This window comes from Aythya fuligula, chromosome 2 (assembly GCF_009819795.1).
Source record: "Aythya fuligula isolate bAytFul2 chromosome 2, bAytFul2.pri, whole genome shotgun sequence".
In the NCBI taxonomy this organism is placed as follows: Eukaryota; Metazoa; Chordata; class Aves; order Anseriformes; family Anatidae; genus Aythya; species Aythya fuligula.
In genome coordinates, this window is record NC_045560.1 from 37,458,713 (window position 1) to 37,479,549 (window position 20,837).

Below are 20,837 nucleotides of genomic sequence, written 5' to 3' on the forward strand. Positions count from 1 at the left end.
CAAGTTAATCTACTGATAGTAATACTTCTTAAGATGCCCAAGTCAAACACTGAATGCCGTTCATTTTAACAGCCTCAGAAGATGTGAACTGGGACTTCCCACCACTCACACAGCGGAGCAGCAAGTTCCATGCTCTCACAGCACGTAGCCAGGCATCAAACACTTCAAAAGGCAGGGAAGGAGCAGCCACCCAACAACACAGAAGAAGCCAGAACTTACTGAAGAGATCTTCCGACACCTAGCAGCCAGTGACATCATACAATTTGAGGGCTGATGTGTCTTTTTTCTTTTGTTTTGGTCCCTCTCTAGCCAACACGTTTGCTATTTTCCTCAGCAGCAACAGCAGTTAACACCAGGGAGCTTCACAGCTAACCTCCAGAATCTTCCAGTGTTCTCCTTCCCATACTTCTCAAGATATCTTTTTTCCTGGCATAACCCCCTCTTTTTCCTTTTCCTCTCCTCTGTTTTATGCTTCACTTCGATGTTCTTTCCATATTTCTGGCAAATTTTCATTTGGGATTTTCGATCCTGCAGAATACAGCAAGTAAGCAACGCTGAACTCTTACAAACTTTACAGTAAGCAAACCTGGACTGCAGCAAAAGAGCACGAGTAATATCCTCAGAGGCGTATAAAAAAGGCACATTTCAGGAACTTCCAAATTATACAGAATTGGTGCGTTTTATGGTATATTCTCGTAGATGAAAAAAATCTCTGAATGAAGTTTGTAGCATCTCTAAACTTTCCAATTTGCTGCTGACAATAATACCCTGTAAGTGCTGACTCTTCAAGGAGTTAAAAAGCAGAGAAGTTCATCAATCTACATATTTCCATCCAAACCAACTGAGAGCAGTCTTGAAATTATTGGGGTTTTTCTTAATCAAGCACAGATGAACAAAGTAGGCTGCATGCATTAAATTAGGAATTTTTTCCATATTCACGAGATAATTAGTAAATATAAATCTGATTGAAGTCTAGTTCCCAAACTGAAAAATGACAAGAGGATTTCTAAACATTTAGGGAAAAGGGGGGAGAAAGAAGTCAAGGGCAGTAACTGTCATGGAATACAAGCACTATCATTTGACGTATGTTTCTCATGACACACTGAAAATTGTGATGAAAATCAAAGATTTGGCGCAACACAGACGATAAAAATGCCATCGAAGTACTACAACAAAGGAGGTCTTTCCCCACTTCACACGATAATTAGTGCATATTCTAAGCACACGCCAGGTGAAGTAACTGGACATTAGAGAGGACATTTAGAAGTTTATATTTTAAAAATTCAACCTTTAACACAAAGATCTAAATTCACTGCCATATCCAGTAACCCCAGGGAGGATGGTTTGGATTCATCAAGATAGCTCTAACTCACCAAGCCAACCTGTGCAACAGAGAGCTGATAGTCTCCAGGGAAACCAAAATCCTCTTGGCAGGTCATGCCTGTATATATTTTAGACACAGCACTTTGCTGTATATATATGGGAAAAGGACAGATAGCTTTATAAATGCTTGAAGGCTTTATTCAAATGTTACCTGCTGGTTTCTGCTTCTTTTCACATTAAATCTCCAGTGTTTCACACGCATTTTCCCCTTCTGTTGTAATAGCTGTTTTCAGTCTTTCCTGTAAAATCTTATTTAGGATGATACCATGTGCCAAGTTTGTTTGATTTTTTTAAAAGCCTGAAATGGATTTTTTCCAATCCTGTGACTAAAGTCCATATATTACCCTATTTCAGATGCTCTCATTTCTTGCCTGCATTGACTAATAACATTCCTTTTCTTCAAAAGCAGCAGTACATACTAGGCATTTAATACTTTAAATTAGAATACATAAAGTTTAGAAGTGACTTTCATCTTTTTATCTTTTTCTTGGCTTGAAGTATTTTGGTTTTTTAGATAAAGAGATGACATTTCCAATTTATGCATGCTTTTCATTTGGAAGAGAACATAAAGTGCAACTTTTCAGTGTTCCTTGGGTGCTCCTTTAAATCACATTCCTTTATTTGGGAAATCCTGTGATTTTTCATAGAAGTCTGTTAAATTGTTTTCAGCTTTCCTGGCAAAACTAAACAAATGTTAGAGCAGCCAAAACTTGCAGTGTGCGCTGTATAACTAAGAAAGCAATGTTACTTGAAGGTATATTCTCTGATTTTGGCCCTGGGTCTGGTTATGTTTCAAAAGGAAAGCTGGGTAAAAGAACATGACATGATGAAATCCAATATAAACTGGAGATATTTGGGGAAGATAAATTAAATTCAGAGAAAACGGAGGTGTAATGTGTTTGGATTTTCTTTAAACACATTATCCTGTAATGACGGTGAGACAAACACTTCCATGGGCATCTCTACCCACAACAGGTGTTAGTCTATTCTCAGAAATAAAACTGACCCATCTAACCCTACAAAATTCTCCAGGAAATGCCCCCTTGATTTTAAAAAGGAATAAAAAGTAAATTAAGTCTGCCTTCTTTTCCAATTATTAAGCATGCCTGGGAACTGCAGTGAAAATCCAAACGCAAAACATCCTCCAGAAAATATTTACCATTTTCCCAGCTCTCCATCCCAACACTTCTATGTTTTTGTTCAGCTGTGTTGCTTATGGGAACATACACAGATCACCACAAGTTTTAATACCTCTCTTAGGGACAAAACGCAAATTTCATGTTAGGTCAGCATCTGTAGATGAGCAAGATTTAAATTTTCCTGTGGCAGCAGATCTTGGAAGACAGCCGCAAGACCTCGGCCACCCAGCAGCGCCAATGGGAGCGATCCCGAGCTGTTCTGCTTCTCGCTGGAAAACGGGCCTCGAGAGGAAGATCCCATGATCCGAAAGCTCACTCTTTGCAGATGTCACAGGAAACGCTCCCTGCTACGGCATGCTCCACGTGTGAAGCTCTGGGTGGGAATGCACAGCAATGGGGGGTGGCAGCAATCCCTGCGAAGCAATTTCCCCACCAGCTCCTGGTTAAGTTGGCATGTGGAAGAGGCATGTGTTACCCCATTTATGGTTCTTCGAATGACCACATAAACTAAAATTACTTCCAGAAGATGGGAAGCTAGGAGGAACAAACAGATGGCTTATTTTGCAATGAATTCGGCAATCACGCCCTTTAGAAGTGAGGTAAGGGCGAGTTACATCTACACCAAAGGCAGCCCACTTTACAGTCCATACGTAATGGGATTTACCACTTCTACCAGGACACACAGCTGGTTAAAGACCTGATGAAAATCAGTACGAGAAAAGAAAAAAAACAGTACTTTTTGCTGAAATATGGTTTTGCTACCTGTATCACTGCTCATACAATGCTACGATACAAATTCCTACTCAAGCTATTTTCCATGAGCAGCACAGCTAATGACGAGTGATTCCTGCTGATGAGTCTTTTGTTCTCCAGCCTCTTACTGCCACAGCCTCAAATTTCCCTTTCTTTTCTTCTCTCCCCACCCCATGGATTCTTCAGACTGAGGAGAAACAGCAACTGGGTGGCTATGCTGGAGCGAAGCACTCGCTCCCCGGCCAGAGAGGTGCCACCCAGGAGAACGTAGGTGGCTCGGTTCTCCTCACCTTCCCCTGGTTAACGCAGGTCTCTGTCCTCGACCCAGCTGGCAGCTTTCGCAGAGTTAGGAGCAATTTAAAATTTCTAGCAAAATTGGTTTAAAATTGACCGGTATTAATTATTCGGGGGAATGAGACAGACAGACTGGGAGCCTTTTTTTTAAACTCTCGTCTCCCTAGGAAACCAGTGAAACAAAGCAGAAAAACCCATCGCACTACCACCTCCAAACCCTCTGGAAAAAAAAAACAAAAAACAAAAACAAAAAACAACAACAAAAAAACAACCCACACCTTTAAAAATAAGGACCTGAAAGCAAAACTCTGCAAAAAGCACTAGGGGATACGGCCTCCTCTAGCTCCTTTCACGGCGGATTTAGCAGTGATAAGGCTTTCACAGAGCACTGAAAACGACTAGCAAGCAATAGCTCACCACTGGCACCTAGAAGAAGTATGTCACTGCCAAACACACCACATCACTTCGACTTGGCAAGAAGGCTTGAGAGAAAGCCAAAGAGTAGTGGAAAAGGCTGTTAAAAGTTAACAAAGCACTTCCCAAAAGTACTGTTTTGTTTTTTTAAGCAAGTCTGCTAGAGCATGGGTGATGGATTTACTACAGAAAAAAAAAAAGAGTTTTTCTTGGCCCAAAAGCCCTGCTTTTTTTGCTTAGAGCAAATTTTCCTGTCACTCTCCAGAATCTGAACTCCTACTCCCTCGTTTCAGAAAAATGCGGCCAGTTGCTGGTTTTAAGTGCAGAATTCCCACACAGCGACACTGATGGCACGCAAATCTGTTGTCTAATGGGGGTCATGGGAAACAGGCCACAAACTCGCCTGTCACTGCGATGGAACAACCAAAGCAGAATTATGATTATTTTTTATTTTGCAATAAAATGGTTGTTGTTGCAAGTTTTTGGAAGACTAGCCGAGTATTTCCCCCAAATGCTTGGTAGAAGGCATCATTATAACCTTGTTTCTGTGTCAGAGAGTCGGTGCAATTGTCAGGAAAAGCACATTCACTAGAAACGAGAAGGCGAGACACAGACACCTCGCCTTCACGGCTGCCGAAGAATGAGTTAACCAAGTTATTACAATCTAATCCCATAGTAGAAAGTGCATGCAATAAGGCTGTAACAGACGTCCTGTCCAACAGGGACAGGATTCTTTGATGGTATGAAGGTGGTAATTATGAAGCATTATGCAGGCAGTCTTAAGATCTAAACCTCTCCTTACCCCCTGGATAGGATCCCTTCGGGGAGGTCAGCCACAGCAAAATAACTAGTTTCGTAAATGCACATTCCTGCTGATAAAATAATAAATACACAAGCAAATAAACAGGTCAAACCCTCCGTTCCCTTTAAAAAGTGTATAAAATGGACTTCAAAGGTGGCTCAGTAGTGTATGAAAATGCACATCCAGAGCCAGCGTGCAACAACACAGCACAGTCTGCTATTGTTCTCGTTAGCCACTGCTGGCATGGACAGTGCCTCGGGACCAAACCTGTGACAGTGAGCACAGCTCTGTGCCTCTGTGCCTCGGCCAACGCTGTCCACCCCCTGTCCCTACCAATGCAACCCAAGGAGAAGTCACAGGCGGCCTCAAGGGGCTCTAACTCCTAATCCTGTGACAGCCCACATTCAGGATGCTTTTGCTTTTCTCCATTCCTAAATGTATTCTGCAAAACAAAGAATCATTTCTAAGACCTTCCAGGTCAAGGAGAGCCAGACCTGTTACTCTTTGATAATGAAATGTCACTGATAAAATGGTCTTCCTACATGGTTAGGACCTTCAAATAATGACTTAAGAGTGATTTAAAAAAATGCAGAGACGGACTGAGTTTCCATCACTAGTTCTGGAAGGGTTCCCTGGAAGTATCTGTTGATGAGCAGCCCAATCTTTCCCCAAATTTACTATAACTGAAAAAACAAACAACAAAGCCGACAAGTAGTGCAAGAGTGCAGCTTGACAACAAAGTCTTAGAATTATAAAGTATTTTATTCAGTGTGCATGTGGTGAAGAACAATGGAAATAATCCCCCAGAATATGTACAATTTTATCTATTTGATCATTTGAAAGGCTTCATCAAGGCATTCAACCCAGCTGGAAAAATCGGGTGGAAGATGGACTGCAGAGAAAGACAGATGCTGCATCTGAGCTGAGCATCCCCAAGTAAACAAACAACAAAACCAAACCAAAACAAAAAAGCGATTCTGACACGGTTCCAAACTTTACGAGACAATAACTTAACAAAAGACCATTTTTTCTGTCACTCTTTTTGTTCTTTTGTTTTGTGATTTGAGATAAAAGTAGATGCTATTTTTTTTTGCTTACTAATAATCTGTGCAATAATTGCTAGTGAATTAACCCATGCAATTTAGCACTATTTGTCAATTCTTGTATCGGTTGTTATTAAGAAATTCAGGAGACAATTGTTCAAATAAAAGAACACCAATAAAGGGCTTAGCAACTGAGGAACTACAGCAGTAGACTGGTATTTATTTACATTTCACCAGTAACTATATCTTGGCTCATCTCTAACTTTCTCAAAATCCCATCTATTTACTCGTAAACCTCATACCTCATTCTCTTTCAGATTTAAGGCCTTTTATCAAATCACTCGGAAACATACGGCACCTTTAGGACTTCTCACATCCTTGATGTCTTTAATTTTTTATGTGCCACGTAGTATGCGGAAGCCTCTGTATTCTCGGAATGAGATGAACTCTTTCAACTGATGACTGTTTAACTGAGACAGGTAATATTTTTGCAGTTCTTAACTCATCTGCCGACTGTCAAGCTTGTCTTTAGTGCGCTGATCAAGAGCTGCAGCTCACACCAAAGGCTTAATGAGATTCTCCTCTCCTTGAAAAGGACTGTTTCTTTCAGAAAAGTAGCTAATCAGTGCAAGTCTCAAGTTGAGAGGATGATTATTTGGGGAGGGGGGGAGAAGGAAAGGAAGGAAGCTGAGAGGTCCTTACAATTTTAACTAAACAGAGCTCCATTTATATGAATAAGCAAGCTTTGGGGAAAAAAAAAAAAAATGGCTGGAAAGCCTTAAACTTGCAGGTCCTGTACAGGACCTTACCACAATGCCAGGGTTAATATTTACCAGTAAAAGACACAGCAGCTACCTACAGTGGCTGAGTAAGCATTGGACTCAGATGAGAACCCTTGTGTGTCACCTTGCATTTGGGAAACCCCATCACACTGCTGCTAATCTTAAATTTATCACATAGTACAGTGTGTGACAAGTATAAAGTCACTTGCAAAAGCATGACTGTACACAAACCAGGAGTTTGCTGGGTGTGCAAGCTTTATCATAGGAAGAAAGCCGCAATTTCATGCAGTAAGTATGTCACCTGGACTCCTCCCAAATCCAGTATATCCCAAATTTGTTTAGCTGCAGAAAGACAAAACCAAGTCCCTGAGACTTGTGTTTAAGCTACAGAACATAAACATGCAACACACTCCAGTGTTTTGCCAGGACACCTGAACTAGTTGCAAAGAAGCTTGTTGGGAACTGGAAGCAAGCCTAGCACAGTGCTGAGCAAATGCTAGTAAGTTCTTGTCCTCCACACAATTCTTCCAAATTGTGTTCCTCTCCTTAAGTGATGAGGCAATCTGGAGGCCTGCATCAATGTTTATCAGCTTTGTAACATGTCACAGGTGTAAGAGAAATTTTTTTAAACAGGATTTCACCGAGAAATTACATTGCAGAGTTCTGAAATTGCTGCAGACTGGCCATGACTGGTAGGCAGGTGTCAGATCTACCTGGAACTCCCTCAATGTTAAGCTGAAGCCTAATGGAGAAAGGCACATCACACCAGGCCCAATATGAGATGTTTACTTGGCAGTATCCTTATACATTTTACAGACAGAATACGTATTAAACTTCCTAATGCACACACACAGGCTTTGAAAAGCAAACCAGAAACGATAGTATTGTGTAGATAATACCTACCACAGACATTGTCTCTACAAGGAGTCAAGGTAAAGAAAGCACAGGTCAGGCGTTCACACACAAAACCCACGCAGATGCCGTAAGAGACTAACCTCAAATACAATTAACACTTGAAACACAATGATTAAAGTTTGCAAGCTGCATTATTTTGCTGAGTACAATATTCATAACCTTAATTTAAATTGTAGTCACAATTATGCTTGTTGCTAAAGCAACAGTTCTACCTATTTACAGAACCGGGCAATGGAAATGCAAATTCTGCAGTTTCCGTGCACAATAGATGCGATAGATTCAAACTATCTGAATGTTTTCACGTTATTCTACACACAAAATTGAAATCAAATGCTGAACTTCCCTAGAAATGATAGCATTTTAAGGTTTAAAGTAACCTTTCACTGTTCAGTAATAAAACAAGTCTTGCACACTCAGGGGCTGCTTTTCATGCCACTTTGTGATTTAAAAACAAAACAAAACACAACAAGGTATCATGAAAGATCCAAAAGGGATCTGAACCCAGAAATACAGGTTGTCTTCTTCAGTCCAAGACCACGTGCCTGCCTGCACACAATGCTATGGGTCTTGTTCAGGCAGAGCTCGATAACAAGCCTTGTCGGGATGCCAGCCACAGCCCCTCGCCGGGTGTCACATTTATTAACCCAACACGAAGGCATACCTCCGGCAACAAAAGTCTCAAAACACTGAAAACCCATGCAATGCCATGTCATCTCCTGTCACTTAGCGAGTCAAATGATATCTGTCCTTCTGGTTTTACTGTCACCCATCACCCTGGAGGGTTTGCAGTTCGTGTGTTCAGCTTTGCCTGTCTCTTAATATTCTTTCCCTATTTTAACTGCTCTGCTTCCTCTATATGATCCCTCCTTTCTGAAGACCTTGTCTCCTCTTTCACCCCCTTCTATTTTATAGCATTTTCTTTCATCCTGCTGTCCTTTCCCCACAGTGACACCTGCCACTCTGAAGATCCAGCGTGGTGCCACCCAGGGCCTTAAGGAAACAACACTGCCTGTCAGCCTCTACCAAGGGAAAAATAAAATTTTCTCAGGCACAAGATAACTCAGTGACATTATCTGGAGTCGCCAATGTGATGACTGCCTTTGGGTGCAAGAGAACCAGCAGTCATGTAAAGCTTAAGATGATTAAAGTAGTTTCCTTGTAACCAAAAGGCAACAACCATGTGTGGACAGGTGGCCCAGCTTCTGTTACAGAACAGATCTTCAGGTGAAAGCACTTCACCAAATCTGCTGCCTAGTTGGACCTTTATCCTCTGAAACCCAGCTTCCTCATTTGGGAGAGCCAGGGGAGACTGAAACCTCAGGCACCACTTCTGGGAGCCTGCAGGTGAGATCTACAAGGACACACTGGGGGAACCATCTTGTGCCAGCTCCATGCCATGGCCAGCATCAGCTCTCTTTGCCACAGCCCATGACTTCAACCTGGAGAATTGCTCCTCTAAATATTGTGTTAAGATGGAGGGGAAGAATAACATTCACGGTGGATCGCAGGCATGAAGCCTCGGGTTTGCAGAAAAGCAATGCATACCATCAGTCTCACCACAAAAACTATTTTACAAGACATTTCTTGTGGCCATCAGCTGCGAGGCCCCTTCCATGCCCAGACTCAGGGGAACTACTGGCTGACATCACACCACTGGCTCCACACGCAGTGTTTGGGGTCTCTTGGCCCATGACCTACAACAGCATGGGTCCAGGCCAGGGTGGTTCCAGCTCTCTGAACACAGACCTCCCAAGCTCCTCTGTTTTTTGGGGTGCAGCAGCAAGAAAGCTATGGCAGGGAGAATGGGCTAGGGATATTATGGCTCACAATAAGGCCAACACAGGTCTTGGCTGCTGCATTCTTGTGTGGAAGAACGTGGAGGCACTTCCTAAGATTGAGGCATTCTGGTTATGAAGACCCTCTGAGGCAGGTACAGCCAGAAGCCTAGGAACAGAACTGGCAGTCCACTGCCTCTGCAAAGGACAGCAGAGAAGGGACAGATGCTTGTCAAGGAGAGATGAATACTACTTTGCTAAGAATAAGGAAGATTTACTTTCCATACTGCAGGACTTAAATCAGCCTGCATTGCCTTCCCCACCCTTAAAACTGTCTCCTCTCCGAGCCATGGAAGCAGGACTGACTTTACCACTCTTCCCTTTGTCAGTTCTCCCTCCTTTGTCGTTTCTCAGAAAAGCAGGGTATGAGCAAATTCCCCCTTCCCCCTTCGTTATCCTGTGTGGTGCACTGCTGGTAGTTTCTGACTACGCTTTTCCCTAACTCAATCCCAATCCCCAGTCCGTGAGGTTTCCTCAGGGTCATTGAGACAGCTGCCAAAGCCATCTGTGAAGAGGAAGAAAAGGTCAAAAAGGGCATTGAGAGAAAAGAGACACAGTGACTATGCCTATCTAGAAGGAATAAGTGGTCAAATGGCAGTAGGAAAGGAGTAAATCTAATTTTTAGACACTCAGCTCTGCTGCGCATCTATGAGAAGGCAGGATTTGGAAGATGGCACTGGAGACCTTGGTCCTGACTTAACCCACTATAGACGTACTCTCCCTCCCCAAACTGGTTAGCCACAGACCAATAGGTACTGCGATCATGAGACTCCACAGGACGATAACAGTATCTTCAAGAGCAGGTTTAGACTCCCAAAATTCACTCAGTCATGGCAGTAGCTTGGAACAACTGCAAGTTGTGACCCACCAAACCAACCTCAGTGCAGAGAACCAACCACCAGCCTTACCAGTCCAATCTTGTGTCCCACCCTTCAGTGGGACACAGGCAAAGCACACACACAACAGGGAAAACTCAAGAAAGTAACACACGGTCCATGTCTTCCTCCTCGGACTGAAGGAAGTCAACTCGTCTGGTGTGTGCTCACATAGGAGCTGCCACAGCTGCAGAAGGAAGCCATTTTGTGGCCTCAACTCCATCGTTGGCCAGCAGGGAAAAAAAGTCACATAGCATGTGTGAAAAAGCAGGAACAGAAACAAACCAGGAACAGAAGTAAGAACAGAAATTAGACTGCTTTCTGCACGTGAAATCTCTTGACAAGCATCGCTGGCTGAGACAATGACAAGCTACCGCTAACTACACAAAATGGACACGGGGACAAAATGGCACCTGCTAGACTGGCCCCTAGAAGACGGGCTTCGAACCAAAAAGCAGACATTTGTCACAAGATACCTTTCCTTCAGATGGCTTTGAGGCACATGTAGAGGGATGTTCTGCTGACAGGAGAGCACACCACCTCCTGTCCAAGGTAAAACCCTCACAATGCAACTAATGAGGCCTAAACTCCTCAGAAGCACCTGCCACAGTGACCTCCTCCTGCACCACACTGCTTGCTTGGGACATGCATAGTCTGACACTGGCCAGTGCTGAGCTATGGACCCTGGGGTCTGACCCACCAAGAAACTGCTACAGGTTCTGTGAAATAGCTGAAGGTCCACAGTTTCCATGACAATAGAGATTCTTCATCCTTCCTATAGAAATATCAGAAAAATTAATAATAACAAGAAAATCCCACAGAATCAAGGTGTATCTACTTAGCATTTTCTTTTCAGTACAATTGAAGAAAAGTGACTTCTCACAGTAAAGAACAGCTGATAGCAACAATTCCTCTTTTCTCTCAAACGAGGTGTCCTCCACTCACAATAAACCAATTCAAAACTTATAATTTGCATGAGCTTTTAGCCAAATAGCAACGATTATTTCCAAAGTCAATGACTGTGAACTGCATTAAAATTAAAAGATTGCACAGATTTTGTGTATCATCTTTTATCTTGCTGGCGTCAAGAAATTTGTAGTAACAAGTCATACAAAGACTAAACAAGTTACTGCAGAGATCATGCCTCATCACTTCTGTCCCATAATAAAGCCATAAGACATTTATTATTTAAAGTTACAAGCCACTGTGTGTCCCAGTTAAACACAGGGCAAGTTTTGTTTATTAGAAAACAGGATTAGGCTCCTCTGGCTTGAAGAATCTCATCGTTCCACCAGAAACGCCTGTCTACCAGCCACGCAGACTGCCAAATCTGGTTCCTTGGCTCTTGAACAGCATCAGGAGATGAAAACCACATGAAGATTGGAAAAATGTGCAAAGCCAGAGGCAAAAGAAAAGACAAGGCCACTCAGAAAGATCATGTGCAATGCCTTAGTTACTGATAGGATGGAAAAGTTTCTTGGATGTTCAGAGCTCTTTTTAAACAGATCTGTAAGTATTTTTCCACGATTTGAGTGAATTACAATTAGCATTCATTTATGTATGACGTATGGTATGTATCTATTGTAAGAATTCAGTAATTGCATTAAGAAGAAGCTTCAGCTAACGGAGTAGATACAATCGACAACTACATGGTAAGAATGGAGTATTGTAGCTACCCATTCTTCAGTCTAAGAATGGATACAGACTAGGAAAGTTAACACAGGCATGACTATTGCAGCACCCATATTTTTTCCAGAGTGGAATCCATGAATAGAAAACATCTTGCAGATGTTCCTTCCCTCCCTTGTCCATTTTGCATTTGCACGCACCCGCTGCCGAACCACAGAGGCAGAATCCCCGTAGAAAAAGTGGCTGTTGCACTGCTCAGTGTATTTGGGGTGAGATTCCATCACGGTATCTAAAAGAAATCTTTTTTTTTTTTCCAATCACAAGCTGAAAACACCAGTCCAAAACACATCATATGCACATTCTTTGACATATTTGATACTTCTAATACACTTACCATATTGTATCTAGGCTTCCATCTAGCCTATTTTAACACAAAATAGCAGTGCCACAGTTCAGCTGGGTCTTCAGGAGACAGGCAATACCTGCAACTATTTTCTATTTGAAATTTGAAAGGTACACACAAAGACTATGTAACTATTAAGATATGAGCTTGGAAACTTAATTCATAATATTGACCAACTTCTTGCTTTCGTTTCTGTGAGAAGGGTGTTTTTAAGGCCACGATCTACCAGCTAGAGCAGTGGATTGAACAGGATCTACTCCCAGTTCTGTCGCAGTCATCGTATGACGTTAAATTAAGTTCTTCATCCTTGCTGTTGTGGCACAATTAAGTGTAACCATAAAGCAAAACCTGACAGGCTAAATGTTCATGTCCTTATGTATTACCCATCTCAAGAATATAAATGTCATACAATACATACATGGGCACATCTATTACATACACATTCTCTCTTCTGTATGTATAAGCGTATCTAGATCTGTACATCAATAACATGTGCATATGGTCTCCCATAACAAAAACCTATATAAGATAATTATGGAAAGCAAAGCCCATATTTAGAAACTAGAATATCTCTTACAGATTGTACTCAAGTTATGGATCCTTAGTTAAAAGCCAACAATAGTAAAGAAGTTCAAGTTATTTCTAACAAATCCATAAAGCAAATACATTTATGATGTAATTTATTACATTTATTAAACTACTAACATATGGAATTCTCCTTTTATGTCAAATTGCAAGTTTCCCAAGACACGCAAGTAAGTTTTATAAACTGCTACAGCACAAACATTTCATTTTGCTGTGACTTACAGTGGCAAGCCCTGAAGGGTTACACATTACTGGACTGCAATTCACTTGAAACAAAATACCTGCATGTGTTAGAGAAGCCAAAAATAATCATTTCTTTACATTTGCATTAATGGAAAGGACTGAAGCCCAGACCCAGCAAAGCCCTTATGCTGATTCTTTTTATCATGTGCATATTTTCATGTGTAAAAAATCTAAGTTGAATGGGATCTGCATATGGACAAAGCTGAAAGGAAGGGGAATCGTTAACAGAATCTGAGATACACAGAAATAACCCACTGGCCTCTTCTGCTCATCGTCTTACTGCTCTTAATATGTTATATATTAATATCCTCTCAAGCAATGTTTTAGTCTGTCGTACATGATCGATATACAGTCTGGTTCAAGCTATCACATCCCATTAATAACCTAACAATATTTTGCCTTGCTAATTTTATTTCATCACTCCTGAGGACAAAATGATGGTAACTAACCCAGGCAACTGGAAATACAAAACTGGAATGCTAATTTCATCTATGTTCCTTTGCTTACAAAAATGAAAACAGGAAATTAAATAACTTCACCAATGGAGAAACAATTGCTTTTACTAGTCTTAAATCAAATAAGAACACCTGCAAATGCAGGGTCTTTTTTCAGATATACAGCCACTTGCTCAGAGGTTTTTGTTGTTGTTGTTCTGCTTTTTTTCCCTCTCTCAAATGAATGGTGAAGAGAAACAGAAAGCAGAAACGAGGCACAAATAACTACTTAACGTAATATAAAAATTACCGATAGGAAGAGATGGTAAGCACTGAAGTCAACAATGCATATTACATTTTGTAGCAAACAATTTCCTGATAAAAATGCATATAAATTCTGTGGAGAAAATGCCTTCTCTATCCCCAGCTTGCACACTTCCCACTGTGTGACACTTCCAAGTTCCAATCAGATTTTTTTTCCCCTCTCTGAGGGAATAACTGAGGTTTTTTCAATTAAATTAACTATGTAGACTACACACAACTGAAATTTAATCCTATATTAAGAATATGTCCATATTGAAATGCTTTTTTAAATTTTGATTCTAATATAATTATATGTTTTATAAAGGTTCATTAACCCATATGTGCCTTTATTAGAAAAAAAGCAATAAAAGCCCAGCCATATCAATTGTAATAAAGCTGCAACTACCTTTTTTTTTTTTTTTGAGCAGCAAAACTGGCCCAAAGCATAGTGTATAGTAGTCAGAAGCTTGCAAGAACTTGAAAGACAGATCCACTTACAAATTTATATTGTTTTATACACACATATATATACGCATACATATAAAAATGCCTCAAATCAGAAAGCTTAGTAAGCGTGTAGTAAGTTTGTTATTCAAGGAGTATTGGCCTGGTAATACAGTCCTTAGGCAACAACAGTTAAAACACTTCAGCAAAACAAAGTAGGGTGGAATTGTTGAAATATAACTAATAACCTTACTTTTAATTTTTTTTTTTTTCACTAAAGAGAAGAATTATTGACAATAAGGATAAAAACCATATGCCCTTGCGTTCACATTATGACTTCAGAACTTCTCTGGGACATGTGAAATGTTGTTGTTTTTCATTCCATCAGTCAAAACATCTGGATTTTAGTGGGTTTATAGCACAAACGGCTTGTTCAGACTATAGCCTTTCCCCATTTAAAAAAATTTATATCCCCATTTTATTCTCATCACATGGCTAGCATATGTTTCATGCCAACTTTATTCAAGGCCAAAACCTGTCATAACTCATCAGGCCAAAGCATTACTACAGGAATCTAAAGCAAAGCAAAAAGAGATCCAATCAAGTCAGTAAAACCAAACCAAAAAACTCAAACTCTACCCTAATCTGAGGAGAAGCCCTGAACCCTTGCTCTCTCAGAGCGTCATCAGAACTGAAGAGGCAGAAGAAAGGAAATAAAGGATGAAGAAGAGGCAGAGTTCAGTTTCTGTACAATCTGTCATTCTGAGTGAAGTTTTCCAAAATAAGTAGACTAGATCCTAATGGGGCAGGAACACAGATAGTTTAAATATTTCTCTTTCAAATCAAATAACAAACCAAACAAACCAGCTTGCCCCACAGAGTCACTGTTGAAAACGTGTGTGCTTTATATTAAGGCTCGTCCGTTTGTGAGCGTAGGCCCTCCTCAGGTGCACATGACATTTACCTCCTGTCTCCAATGAAACAGAAATACATGGCACCTTGGATATAAGAGGTACAAGATGATCAATATTCACTTCCTTTTATTATACTGAGATGGATGCAAAATAAACTTTTTTTTTTTTTAAACTTATGGGGGTCATACAATCTTTTTTTTTTTTTTTTTCCAGTGAAGTATACACACACAGACACTAACTTGTCTCTCCTGGCTTTGCAGCAAAAGGATTTACTGCAACGTGAATCTGATGCAACTGTCTTTTACTTTCCTCAAATTCTTTCTTGTTAGGAAATCCAATTATTGTCACTTAGCATTTGTCTCCCCTCAACATCAGCGAGGAGGCGTCCAGTTGAGCCGCAAGGCTTCTTGCTGAATAAGGCCTTGTTATTCTGAAGCAAGGACAAGCCAGCAGAGAGCTGGAAGAAGACTGGGCCTGCAGATAATGCTACTGAGAGCAGGTTTTGGAAGAAGTGAGTGCCCTCCATGCCACCATAGCATGTCCTCACCAGGAGGGGCAGGTCTCTCACACGGTGTGGCCCAGGGGCATGGCAGGAAAGCAGGCAGAAAAATGACTGCAGGTGAAACCTGTCAGAAGAAAGCTGGAGAGAGACCTAGCACAGGGCACAGTGACAAGCAAGACTGAGTCAGTAATGGGATGAACTTTGTAAGGGGATGGTGAGGTGGGTTCATTTCGGGAGCTGGATGAAGCTCCACGTTGCAGCCGGGACCGCCTCACAGCTCACCACTGCCACCAGGGAGAAGGCCCCACTCTTCCTCTGCACCTCCTATGGCATGTTGCTACCCAGCAATGAGCCATCCAAGTTAGAAATCTGTTAATGGCTTCTTTAACAAAATCTGTGCTGATTTTACCGATTTAACTCAGGTGAAATCTGCTGTGATCTCACCAGAGGGAGAGCAGCAGCCCATGTAAGCTTTGGGCAGTACAGACAACTGAAGGGTAGCACACAGGATGATACTGTCAAAGGACAATGCCGAAGATGGACTGAGACTTCTTGCAAGAAGCTACCTTAATGGAAAGGGAAGGCTCGTGAGCAGACACTGTACAGCCAAGAAGATAAAAACCCAGCAAACAACAAGAGAAAACCCCTGAAGGGGGCTTCCCTCAAGGTTCTGAAATGTGCAAAGTGCTCCTTGTTCCTCAAGTGCTAACCTACTTTCAATGAAAACCCCACATTGCTATCTATTATCACACTTGCTCAAACAGTCTGGCAAATCTAAGGGTTTTAATTCTGAAGAACCATGAAGATTGTCAGTGTTGTGGCACATAATGGGAACTGATGGGTTCTTCATACTCTGCTGTTCTTAAAAGCATGGCAGTCTTTCTCTAGACACTTTACTTTCTAGTGTGTCAATCCCTTAACACTGGGAAATGTCAGAATGAAGGTTACACTTGCAACCTTAATTCAGTCTTTTGCATGCATACGTTATTAATGCAGTACTTAAATAAGCCATCTAACACGATTTGCCATTGGACATCTGTCCTGGTGTACAGCATGGCTCGAGTTTGGAAGTAAATAAAAATATATAATAAAGGAGCATATTGCCTTACCTTCCTTCAGCTGTGTATGTCAGAAGGTAAACTAACCAAAGACAGCAAGAAAAGCTAGGTTTGTGGCTAATACAGCAAATGACCGGCAGGATAGCATTTTATTCCCACTTCCAACTATGTTAGTGTCCTGTATCTTCCTGGCTGCATGCTCTCACCACTTACACCAACACCAGCATTTTCAGACCCTCCACAAGACACTGACCACTGCAAAGCCTTCTGCCAGGCTGACAAGTTACATGAGTTCACAGAGATGACACAGGTGAAACAGAGCATTCTCTCCCCACTTACAGGCACAGAAAACTTAGGTCCTCTTAGCTGCCTATGAAACTGCAACTAAAACACAGACGGCATTCTGGAAAGCGGTGTCTGGTTTTCAGGATTTTAGATTTGAGAATAAATGCAGTTCCAAACTGTAAATGTGATCAGCATCCACACTGATGACTATAAGTCCATGAAAGCTGCTTTAGGAACACATGAAAAAACACTGAAGACTTGGAAAACTTCTGGCTGTGTATTAGCTCCCATTTGAAAGTGGAGCTAATCATATCCCTCTCACCATTAAGATTAAAGGCTTGCAAGAGATACAGGTGGCAGAGCAGTAAATATTACAGAGAAGCCTCAGAGAAAAATGAATAACCATCTTCAGAGCCAGATCCACTGATGTTCTAAATAAGGCCTAAAGTAAAGATACAGTAAAACACCAAGCAGCCACTCGTAATTTAGCATGGCTTATTCTAAAAAGCATACGAAGCAGAAAACCTGTGGAAAAGATGATGTCAGGATATATACGCACTGAAAGGGCTAAAGTAGATTCACAGAAAACAGACTTCACACTCCAAATGTTCTTTTTACACAGCTGTGAGCAATTCATTTTTAGAAACATCTGAATCCATGCAGGCATAGGTGAAGCATTCATCATTAACTCTGGTTATCTGCAGAGGTCATTTCTGAGCAAAAAATAGAAAGGAACCAGCGACTCTCTTGCTATTGAGAAAAACCTGGAACATCCTAACACTATGTAGGAGGCCAGGAGCCTTCATACAGCTGGTGACATGAACAGGGGGGAGCTGCAGAACCCTGAGAGCTCACAGTCATGGGTGATAGTTAGGAAAAAAAGCAAGAACCACAGCTTCATGCCCTCCTCACCTGCCCACCTGCTGGTAGCTTCAGAGACCAGAGCGATGGGGATGCAACATGCCAAATCAGAACTCAGTCGAGCTGAACAGTTTATACTCACTGGAAGACCAAAGAATTTGATAAAAGTACTTCTATTCACAGTCTCTCTAAAACCACGCATCCTAAAATCCTAATAAAACAATCAAGGTCGAGTGAGGAAAGCATACAAAATATGCTTTACAGCAAACCTACCCACTTAACTGGACTTACAAAGTCTGGGTTTAATTTTTTGCTCTGTGCCAGACATCCTCTGTGCCTCAGGCAAGTCACATGGCTGTCGGGTGTACTGGTTTCACCCACACGGTGACAGATACATCCTTCATGAGGGATCAGGAGAACGCACACATGAAACCTTGTGAGGCATTCAGCCAGGGCAGCAACGGGCGTCACAGAGGAGCCCATACAAGCAAGCCCTCAATACTAATTCATTGCCACTAATTCCATCTCTCTGAAAGCTGTCAAACTGTCAAGCAATAGAGACTCAGACTGTTCACTCTGAAATAAAAATAAATAAACGTGGAAGCAGCTATAATACATAAACATGGAAAAACAATTTCTCTCCAATTTGTTTGGTGCTCTCGGTCACTGCAGTGCATCCCAATTAGTGTAACAGCAAATGGAAGAGTATGAGAGAGACAAAGTCTGCACAGACAAATTTCTCAGCTCCTGCACTGCCTACAAAATCACACTCCTGTCCAACCACCTACTCCAAACCTCCACCTTTTTCAAAATACAAGCTCACTTGCAACAAGTTGTAGAAAACAACAAATTCACGTTAACCTGGGGTTGAACACACTGAACTGCACTGAGAGAGGTGTCACGTAAAACAATGTGCTAGCAACTCTTTGTCTCGCACAGAGAGAGACCTACAGCTTTGGCTTTTCCTTTGACCTGACTTGCAAAACACGAAGTAGCAGCACACTGCAGGGCAACAGCAGAGAGGCTCTAGCTGGCACCCAGCCAGCTAGCTGTAACACATTTTGGTGCTGTGTTGTTTTATATATAGCAAGAAGCAGGTCCCAGCCTTCTGCTCGAGCCTCGGATTTCCAAATGGTGTGAGGAGTAATTGCTTGTAGAACAGGCTAATTTTGAAGTGAATGAGGGCACAGGCGATGGTGTGAGCAATACTGGCAGAGATGCTCGATGTCAATCAGCAAGAGAAAAAATGGAATAGCTACGGATCGTCATGAGAATTAAAGCAGACTACCTCAGATATCAAAAGAGGTAAAAATCACATGAGGCTGGACCCTCACTTCTTTGATGTTTTAGATCTTCAGGGTCTCCCATTGCTCTGTTTCCACCCAGGAGTACACCTATAGGTATTTGTAACTATGTAAGAGTTATTTAAGGTAAGGTTGCAAAACTGAGAACACTAACTTTAACCTCTCGAATTACTCCTGAGGGAGCACAGAGCGCAGAGAAGGAGGAAGAAAAAACGAGTAGTAAAGTATATAACCTGCCAGACTTGAATCACTTTACCATATGAAACCTGGACAAAATGCAAATTAAGGAAATGAACTTACAGCCTTAGAGTGACAAAAAAAAAATGTGGGTAAACAGAATCTAAAACCTGAGAATCTACAAATACTTATGGTTGAAAATTCACAGAAAATTCTCACTAAGATCTCTGCATGTAAACACTATGAATGAAGAGAAAGCATTTACTTAAACTAAAAGACATTTTAAAAACTATTACACACACTATTCTAAAACCATTATAGAGCAATTAACTTGCCAATTTGTGCAGAAGAAAATCTGAAGTAAAACTGTGTACTTACCATCATTTAGTGTTGTGAAGTCCAAGAATCGATATTCATAGCTGACATCTATCTTGGTTTCTACCTGGGGCCTCTTCAACGTTGAATAGATGTTACCAGGTCGTTTTTCATCATGCTTCTCTAGTTTGTTCAACCCACAACCCATTTCAGCAGCTCCTGATGCAAACAGGCAAGAAAAGGGAAAAAGGAAAATGACTAAACGTGTTTTGTTTTTTTTTCCTTCAAGTTTCATTCACCACAGTATAACATAATGAAGATTTTTAGTTTTAAAATGCAAACTACCTACAAACTATATGAAATAGTGTAATTGAATAAATGCTCAGACAGTAAATGAAGTATATACCATTCATATCAAGCCCCGGGCACGCTTTTATTTTATTGGAAAACTGACAGTTTAATGCATGTATTTTGCATCTTTCAAATGTATGCAATAATATACTCTGGGAGACACATAGTGCATTATAGAAAGTGGCTGAAAAGGCAAAATAACTTGCTAATATATGGGCTGACAACTTAATAACAATTTTTATACGAGCAGTTACTATGCAAGCACATAGTATTGTCTTTTAAACAGACCTTGGTAACATTCAAATTAACAAGATTTATAATTCAATAGACAAAGCAGGTTTGCAGAGAACCACCAGCATCTAGGAAACCACCTCATTTCCTTCCACCTCATTTTTTTGGGCTAGCCACCGGAAATAATGGCACGTTGTAGAAGACTTCGTCAAAACAGAAGAGGTACACGACCCCAGAACTGGACTAGATCAGTCTGGCTGCTTTAATAAGCTGCCCGTCCCCAGCATTTTAAAGGATTACTCCTGACACTCATTTCGGCTAGACATTAAAGGTTTCTGGATATCCTGCACGTTGTGGCTCATCTGAGTATAGCAAAACTCAGTGAAAATACCCGTGCTGCAAGGAGAAGGCAAGTCCTCTCATTCCTCTTCTGGTGTGGCTGAGGCAAATTGTTTCAAGCAGCAGTCACTATGAGAAGATGAAGACGTACCAGCCAGGCACCTGAGGTTTTCATTACAACCCACTGAACATCCTGTCTCTGCCTACAAAGAAGAACCAACACT

The 20,837-nt window shown here is 41.3% G+C and overlaps 1 protein-coding gene across 1 annotated transcript in view; it reads right to left on the reverse strand.

Moving 5' to 3' along the window:
• RFTN1 (raftlin, lipid raft linker 1) overlaps nucleotides 1-20,837 on the reverse strand; it is a 92,554-nt gene that overhangs the window by 63,900 nt on the left and 7,817 nt on the right. Inside the window, exon 2 of the mRNA XM_032182957.1 lies at nucleotides 19,756-19,911. Coding sequence (XP_032038848.1) covers nucleotides 19,756-19,900 — 145 coding nt within the window. The 5' untranslated portion in view covers nucleotides 19,901-19,911. The remainder of the gene's footprint in view (nucleotides 1-19,755; nucleotides 19,912-20,837) is intronic.